Source organism: Pundamilia nyererei, unplaced genomic scaffold (assembly GCF_000239375.1).
Source record: "Pundamilia nyererei isolate P.nyererei 1_Seehausen unplaced genomic scaffold, PunNye1.0 scaffold00012, whole genome shotgun sequence".
Lineage (NCBI taxonomy): Eukaryota > Metazoa > Chordata > Actinopteri > Cichliformes > Cichlidae > Pundamilia > Pundamilia nyererei.
Genome location: NW_005187413.1, coordinates 6,303,084 through 6,312,426, shown reverse-complemented (window position 1 = coordinate 6,312,426; position 9,343 = coordinate 6,303,084). Strand labels below are relative to the sequence as shown.

The following is a 9,343-nucleotide window of genomic DNA, read 5'->3' as shown; positions in this document are numbered from 1 at the left end:
CTTTTCAAACAGAACATCCGTACCTGATAACTGACAACATTTTGTGTGAGGTTATAGCTTAATGCCACGATTTGAGGTTATCAGCGTCTCTGTCAAGAACATTTAAATAAACTATCTACATTATTATCTCCGGGAAATGTTTGAACCCCTGTTTTTGGTAAAAGGACACAACCTGTGGCTCCAGTGGCGCGGGAGTGGTGACAAAGAGCGTTTCAGCGGCCCAGGGTCAAAAGTGCAACGTGACAAGCGTGAACCTCCTGCAGGTTTGAGATGATAAGCAGGAGGTGTGATCAGAGTTGATATGCTACTTTTTCAATTGCTGCATGTTGACAGGAGGGAGCTAAAGCTCATTTAATGCATGTGTGCTACTTTCACCATCATTTAGTTTAGTATATTTCTTCAAATATCACATTCTCTTCGATTTGTTTAAGCCATCTCTTTTTTTAAGCTAGGACTGAACTAAATAACTCCTTAAAAAAGGAAAAAAAAAAAAAGATGAAATACAATTCCATAGGATTGTGTGCAAAATGCTCTATAGGCATACAGTAACAAATAATGGTCTCTTCTACTAGCCACAACATTAGATTTAAGTGCTTTTGATGAGGTATGAACATTGACCAGTATCTGGGAGGAACCATTACCATCCTTCATGCTAACAACATAATTTCGGAGATGAGGTTTATAACTCTGACACTCAAGTGTTTGGCAAACTATATGATAGGAGCAACAACATTTATGAGTGTGGATGGTTTTAAAAGATTTGCACTAAAACATTATGGCAACGACTGCTTCTACGTATAACTCTCTGCTAAACTCTCGGCCAAACTAAGCCAAAAGTCAAATATACATATATTTTACATACACATATGTGACTTTATGGTTAGATATAATAATATTCAAATATCCAGCAATTATCTGCAACAAAAAAAAAATGCAGATTTCTCCAGAGAGCTTTACACCAAATATCTGACAACACAAAATAAAATGGCAAATTCTCCTCAGAGATTTCTCTTTTGCTTGTATATGCACAGTTAGGTTTCAGTAAGTTTCTAATTAGGTACCTGTACTGTACTGATCAGCCCGACAGTTGAATGGATGGATGACAGTGAAGGGTCCAGTGTGCTAAGATGAGGATAAGCCTTCATCTGTCTTCATTGCTCCTTTTCAGTTCGAACACCATTTACAGAGGCAGGTCTGTGCTGTTGTGGCGAGTCTTTCTGGAAGTCCCATCATCCCTGGGCAGAGCTTTCTGCAGGTTGGACATGGCAGCGGTCTTCTTTAGGTCAATGACTGCGTAGCATTCGCTGCGCCGGGGTGCCTGCGGACCACATTTTTTGGGTGGTAGGCGCTGGTGCTGTGGCTGGGTCTGGGCACCCCCGCTGCTGAGGGCTTGGCAGGGAGGCTCTCCTTCCAGGTCCACCTGGATGTAATTCAGCTGCCGCGAAGGAGGCATGTGGCTGTGCTCACAACCTCCAACCCCTGACCTCGATCGTCTGCGGAAATCAAAGCTAAATATTCGCCCCCCTCTGTCTGGGTGACACGGCCGTGGATGCGGCGGGCAGGCGTGTCGAAGCCGGGGAGGCTGGACCTGCTCTGTGTTGACATAGTTCTGCAGGGCGTCTCTGTGTATGCCCCGGCCGTCTTGATGGTAACCATTGGGTGTCCCGGGGCCTTCTGAGAATTCGTACTCATCAAAATCTTCCTCTTCTTCTTCATATTCCTCATCATCCTGGTCATCGTCTTCCTCTTCCTGCTCATCATCCCGCTGGAGAGCGCTGTACTCCCACACCGGCGGCAGAGAGGGTAAGTTCTCGTAGTTAAGCAGAGCTGTCCGACGATGAGCTCCACCCATGCCCCTCTCACAGGAGTACCCCTGCGGGGGTAGCGATGTCGGCCCGTGACCGTGTAAGAGGGAGTGAGAATGACTGTCCCCGGTGCTGCTACTGCTGCTTGAACCTACGGATTGCGACACGCTGCTGGGACTCAGACGCTGCTTACGGCCACTTCGCAGGCCGTTGATATTCTCGTACGTGAGCTCGCCACTCTGGCAGCCCTCCTGGTGCTCATGGCCCAGGTGCCGGTGCATGTGATGATGGAAATGGTGGTAGGAGTGAGAGTTGCACAGGTGCATAGAGGGCTCGTCTCCTTCCGTCTCTGAGCTTGCTGCGCCCTCTACTGGCTGAAGGTTGTGAGGATTGTGCCCGTGCCTCTCCCTCTCTCTCTCTCTCTCCAGCAGATGCCGTTGCGCTGGAGTGGGACCCAGCATGAATTTGACCTCCTGCGAGGACGTCTGTAGGAACACCTGAGGATCTTTATGCTCCTCGAGGGGACAGCACCGCAGGTTGGACTGCGGATTTCCTTGGCCCCCTACAGGCATGGCTCCCCGTGTTGTTTCAGGAAAAGTGCTAGGCCGTACCTCAGGTAGAGAGTGCACACAATGACGCATGGAAAGATCCCCCTCCATGCTCACAGTATTTACATAGGTGTGGGTCTGTAAGAGAAAATAAAGACTTTGTTACATTGGCGAAACATCACAGCTAAAGTCCAGTTAAAAGCGCACTCAGAGGTCTCACCTGGTCTTCCAAACCCATGAGGCTATGTCCATGATCATCAGCAATCGATGGTTGAGAGGAATCTCCTCTGATTGGATAACCAGGGTATCCATTGGGAAAAGCCTGGATAGGAAATGCTGGAGCTGGTACAGGTAAAGAAAAATAAATAAATAAATCAAGTGAGGCTGTCACGTAAAGTATTAAATGTTAAAGTGTTATTTAAAATCCTTTTTGCAGTAAATCAGTGGATACATAAAAAATAAAAAATTAATTTTAAAAAAAACATTAAAAAGGGATTATATCAACAAGAATAACAAATCACCAAAGAAGAAGGAACTTCACCAAAGCAAACCTTTTAAGACCAGCAGCACTTTCACAATCAAAAATAAAATATGACAATGTTTTGATTTTTCATGTTTTGTTTTTTTTTGTTTTATCCTCCAGCCAAAGAGGATAACAGTGATATCCATTTTTAGGACCATTTGAAGTGCTTGAAGGAATGCTTGAAGTGCATTTACAGAGGTTCAGTTAGCTGACATGGTAGCGTCTTTTCCTAATACAGTAATGTAAATGTAATAATGAAAGCAAGTCTTTCTGGCTGTGTTACGCTTCAAAGTGTGAAATGAGATGAGATGTCACTACGCATTTGTTGGTTAAACCTGAAGCAATTGATGTTGTCGCCACTTGGGGGCAGTAGAAACTATTTTACCTTCAAATAGTGAACCTGTTGCCAAACTGTTGTCTTCTTTAACACATGCAACCATTAATGAGCAACATGACTGCTCAACACTGACTCTCTTCTGGCTCTGTTTTGGTGTTCACTGATTTTGAATGGAAATCTTGGGCTCTTTAACCTAAAGGCTCCTCAGTAAGCGTTCCACTTTGCTATTAGGTCCTGGACAGGCTACCTGCCTCTCACTAAAGTAGCAGAGACTGTAAACAAATATGACAAAACTGGGGCAAACTTCATAACCTGAAAGGCGTCTCATAAAACTCCTAATGGGGAAAAGAGGCTAATTTGTTTTTCTCCAGAAACTGACAACTTTTCTTCAATTATGAGTTCAAGATTAAGCATTTCAAGAATGAAAAGGTCTAATATGTCATTTAGAAGAATGTGACATGGAAACCTCCATTTCTCACACACTGATTAGGCATTTAACTTATCAGGCAGCCGTTTCATCTCATTTTGATGCCAGGAACTGTTTAAACAGTGGCAACCAAAGACTCAAAGAAACCGTTTAATAGGTTAACTGGCAACAGCTCGGTAGCATGACTTGGTATAAAAAGAGTTTCCTAAAGAGGCTGAGTCATTCAGAAGTAAAGATGGTGATAGACTCATCACTCTGAGAAAGTGTGTGGGAAAATAGTTCATCAGCTTAAGAAAAACACTCCAAAATAAAGTTGCAAAGCCTTTTTTGTACAAGTTCTGCTAAATTTAGCGACGGATTACTGCATCTAACATCTGCAATTAGTCTCAAAGTGCATCCTTTTGTTTGTGTGCGCGTTTGGTGTTGTGTGACTCACTGTTGGGTGTCTGTGGTGTGCGAGACATGTCCATCTCTGGTGTGTGACCGCTCCGACTCATCATCATCGACTCTTCCACCACGTTGATGCTGTTGCACTGCATCAGCTCCTGGAGCAGATTAAAGATCTCTTCTGCCCGAGAACACTTGAATGCAAAGATTCCTATTTTTAAAAAAAAAAAACAACAAAAAAAAACCCAGAGCACAATGACAACACGTTTAGGACGTACAAAGGTCTCTTCTTACTTGAAAGAGACATCGGCCATATTACAGAGGTGGTCGGTTCCTTTTTTCTCGATCACTGAGAGAGAAGTCTGGTTTGTTTTGGGACTTGAACAACTGCATTAATGTCAGGTTCAGTGCCTCAGGTGGAAATGGCCACAGAGGTTCTGTATATGGATTTGTTTAACTTCCTCACTGAGAATGTTTGTTCACATATGAAGGTAGATCCAAAGAGAGCCAACATCTTCTGAGCATGTTTCATCATGTGGGTAAACTTCTCCTCTTTGAGAGGAGAATAAAAAAAAAATCCAGCAGGGACTTGAAGTGCTCGGCCAGCAGTGAAGCCAAAGTCCGACCAAGTTAATTATTTTAGTTACATCAACTACAGTTAATATTTAGCACCGACTTACATGACACCACATGATTTGTGGTGCAATGCAAAAATACCAGTTTCACTTCTGGATTAATTTCGGTCACTTCATCTATCACTTGCTTCAAAAGACTGACATTTTTTTCCTGTCGGGTGGACATCGACGGATAGCCGTCGGTTAACAGTTTATGTCCCATTTGAGTTCCTGTGTCGCAGATCATCACAGCTCTTGTCCAGAGCTGAGGAGAAAAAGTCAAAACTCCCTGCTTTGTTTTTCACCTGAAGCTCCAGATTTTCTTCAAACTAATTCTTGAACACAGTAATCTGCTCTCCACAAATGTAAGCACGCAAGCTCACCTCTGACTGCCTTTAAAATAAGAGTTGTACTTAATTTCACAAACACCCCCCCCCACACACACACACACCAAGTCATCCTTTGATGAGTGTTCAATGAATTGGAGCAGATTGCATGACTTACATTTGAATCCTTTCAAATTACCCAAAGTGGCCCACACCTAAAGATACTACAAGGACAACCTAGGTTAGTACAAAAAGACGCACAAAACAACAACAGCTCCCACAGCGACTCTACAGGTGTGTAACCAAAGCAGAAAATCAGAGAAAATGTTACTCACCCTGCCCGGTCTGACAGCGGCGGCCGCTCTCAAAAGAAAACAGGTTGGAGTCATAGCCGTAGCGACGCAGGCAGAGATATGGCCACCGGATGGCGTCCCTCTTACGTGTGTGAAGAATGAGCTCAGTTTGGGTGAGCTCCATGATCCCAGAGCCCAGCTCGTTGCCCTCATCGTCTACATTTGTGACCTAGCAGAGGCGGAAACAGCATGACGTGAAGTGAAGGGGAAGGCACGTCAGTTTACTACAGTTTAAATGGACACAAATGGACAGTTGTTATGTAAGGAGGGGAAAAAAAAAAACATATACAAGATTTTGGGGGATTCCTGACCTTAAATTTGGTGAGATGGTTGTCTCGGATGGGGTCTCTGTATAGACAGCTCCAACAGCTCCCCATAGCTTCAGCAGGCCAGCTGAAACCTGTCACGGATGAAGCAAACACTATCACACACAGCGCTCATATAAAAATAAATAAACAAACACTGAATGACTTACTCAGTCCAGGCCATCAGTGTAAAGGGATCTGCGTCTCAGTCCCAGGATCTTCTGCTGGGCATTGGCATCACAAGCCAGTTAGTCTGCTGGATTGACATCTTCCAAAGAGGATTAATGTTCTTCCCCCTGAAACCATGAGGGACGGAGGAGTAGAAGAGTTGGAAATCATTGCAGGAACCTTGTCTTCAACCATATGGAAAGCATGAGTTTGGTCATTGTGAACATCCCAGAGTTTTAAAACTCTGAACCTGTTGCATGTCATCTCCTCCTCCGCACGTTTCCCATCACCTTTCAACTACATGCTGACAAATTTAATTACAAAAAGCAATAAATTCAGAAATTCATGTAGCTATTTTATAATCTTTGAGGACCAAAAACTGTAATAAGACTATTTATTCTTAAGGTTATTAAAAACAAAACAAAAAACATGACTGTTTAGAGATGACGGTGTAATGGCTGGATGTCAGTAGTGTTTCTAGATATATAATGGAGTAAATACCCTAATTAGTCAAATTATAGCCTAAGAATGCAACACAGTATCTTGCAGTTATATTTCTACTCATCATGCCAGCTTTCTAGTACCAAAGCATCCAATCAAATGCGGGAAATAGAGGAATTGAGGAAATAGACAGCTCCGGTAATGCCAATGTGGAAGTTTGGGATTTAAAGAAAAAAGGGGGGCGTTTAAAGGAAGTAAGTACACCAATGAATCGTTGCAATAATCCAAACAAACCCCGCAGAACACTTAAGAATACTACAGTCAGTCAAAGAAAAAAGTACAGGGAGTTCCTTGCACTGAAGTACATCCCAGATCACAAGCGAATAACGAGACCTCCTGCATGATCCCCTGCGTCCCCGTGCACGCATCTGCATCAGCTTTGTGGTTCCAGCTCAGTTTGTGCTCCTCAGAGGGGCCAAAAACACATTTCACATCAACACCGCCGCATTATGTGCGCTCTAACCTGGGCCTCCGCATCTGACTGGAAACACCAGGCTGGTTTTGCCTCCACACCAAATCCACGGCTACCTTGGAAGGGGGGGGTGAGTGCAAGCGGGCTAAAGAGCTAATAGCTACATCACACACACTTATCACACGGCCACTGAATGAATGGGTCTCCCTCCCACTGAGCTATTTACAGCCGAAAAATCACAGCCTCGTTGCTCAATTAGCCAAGCCGACGCAGAGCCCAAAACAAGCCGCCAGCGAGGCTGCCGCCTGCCCCGCAAACGCGATCGTGCAGCCACGAAAACAGCACAGTGACACCAAAAGCACAACGACACAGTTCAATGACCATCTGTTCTCGTTGGTGTGAGGATACAATAGCGAGAGCGCACAGCAATCACCGGGTAAGTGGAGAGCGACAAGCGATGGTTTGCTACTCACATGTCTGGCACGGATTTTTTCTTTTCTTTTTTTTTTTTAAATATCAGTCCTAATGCGAGGTGAGCATTGAGACTGCGGTTAGTTATCGGCGGCTGCTGCTGCTGCTGCTGGTGGTGTTGGTAGCGGGGATGTGGCACTTGCACCTCAGAGACGCGAATAAAAAAAGATGCAGTGAGAGCAGTGAAAATGTTATTTTTTCCTCCTATTACGCCCCCCTACTGCAGCACGGGCCTCTGCCTGTATGACATTTCCCAAGCAGCTGGGGTGAGAGTTCACAGCCAGACAACGAGGCTCAAAGCAGCGACAAGAAGGTAAGAAACGCTGGAGGACCACGGAGGGAAAGGTGTGCCTGCTTTGGCCGACGGAGAGGAGGGGCAAGGGAAAAAAGAGGGGGGGGAACCTTTTAAATGAGGGCCACGTAAGAAAAAAAACATAATTTAGTGTATCAAAGTTTTATTGTCATATGCAGAGTAAAGATATTTGTTTCCCTGTGCAATGACATTCTTCCTTTGCTGTGAAAAAATCCACTTAAAATGCATGAATAGGATAAATGATTATTTAAAAGCAATAGAAACAACTATAAAGAACTACAATGGGTACAATAGAAGAAATACAATAGAGATATAAGATGTTCAAAATATCTACAGATGAAATAGAAAGAATGTAAGCAGCAGAAGGCTGTGTACATATGTATACAATTTACAAATATATGTGTACTTAAAATTGTTGAAAGGGAGAGTCACACCTGTTTCTTCAAGTTGTTTTATTTAAGCATTTACAATCACAAAGGATGAAGTGCTGAAGTCTGCTTTAATTAAAAAAAAAAAAAAGACAGGACGTCTAAGCGAGATGACAAAAAGGTAAAGAAACTACAAAGCACCACAGAGCAGAAGAATTTAGCAGCCTGGATGAATGTGAGAAGAAAGCATGTTTTCAAGGCATGACTGTTTCAGCTGCATGTGAGGAAAACTTTAATTTCTTTATAATCATCCATCAGACTTTTAAGACAATATATGAGGGAAAGTTGAAATATAAAACAATGAGACTGTAGCCATCAAAAATCATCAATGTGCAACTGATTTTGAGAATAAAGTCATAATTACGAGATTTAACTCGAAATTATTTTGACAATAAAGTTGAAACATGGAGATTGAAGTTGTCAGTTCAAGTCAGCTCCCATGGCTGCGATACAAAATGTCTTGTGTAGATGAGTTAGTGAAACAACTCGATCAGCTGGCTTATTGTATCTTGTAATACAACATCCTCTTTACTGCACAAGGTTGTAACCATCGAAACCTTGAATCTGTCCATTGGCAGCTATACTATATGGCAGGGGTCTCAAACTCCAGTCCTCGAGGGCCGCTGTCCTGCAACTTTTCCATGTGTCCCTGTTGCAACACACCTAGTAGGTCATTAGCAAGACTATAGAACAGGGGTCCCCAATCCCAGTCCACGAGGGCCGGTGTCCCTGCAGGTTTTAGATCTCACCCTGGGTCAACACACCTGAATCACATGATTAGTTCATTACCAGGCCTCTGGAGAACTTCAAGACATGTTGAGAAGGTAATTTATCATTTAAATCAGCTGTGATGGATCAAGGACACATCTAAAACCTGCAGGGACACCGGCCCACATGGACTGGGATTGGGGACCCCTGCTTTAAGTGGACAGAAACCAGATTTGGATATCTGTGGGTTTTTATTTCTTCTTCTATACCTAAAATGATGAGGGAGAATTTTCTATCCCTATTAGAAAACGTTGGGAAAGACTGTGACCATTGGACTTCACTACCATTGTCAGAGTTAATCTGATAAAGATGACTGTCCTCCCCAAATTCTTGTATCTTTTTCAACATGTCCCTATTCTTCTTACTAAAGCATTCTTCAATAAGTTAGAAAAGATTCTGTCACATTTCATGTGGGGTGGGAAACAAGCTAGAGTTTGTAAATCTATTCAATGACGGTGGTCTTCGCCTGCCCAATTTTAGACACTACTATTGGGCAGCTAACATACAAAAACTCTTACATTGGGTTCACAATGACCTCCCCGTACCGGCCCGGGTACAAATGGAAACAGCATCTAGCTGTTACTTACTATCATCAATACTCAGCTCCAGTGTTGGGCAAGTTACTTTGAAAAAGTAATTAATTATAGTTACTAGTTA

At 43.3% G+C, this 9,343-nt stretch overlaps 1 protein-coding gene across 1 annotated transcript; it reads right to left on the bottom strand.

Moving 5' to 3' along the window:
- Positions 1-976: 976 nt before the first annotated feature.
- On the bottom strand, positions 977-7,405 carry frs3 (fibroblast growth factor receptor substrate 3). The gene is made up of 7 exons (XM_005724692.1): positions 7,180-7,405; positions 5,796-5,921; positions 5,632-5,720; positions 5,303-5,489; positions 4,077-4,238; positions 2,574-2,695; positions 977-2,491 (listed from the first exon to the last, which is right to left on the bottom strand). Exons 3-7 carry the CDS (start codon positions 5,695-5,697, stop codon positions 1,181-1,183), a joined length of 1,848 nt encoding a protein of 615 aa, XP_005724749.1. The 5' UTR covers positions 5,698-5,720; positions 5,796-5,921; positions 7,180-7,405; the 3' UTR covers positions 977-1,180.
- Between the last annotated feature and the right edge of the window lie 1,938 nt (positions 7,406-9,343).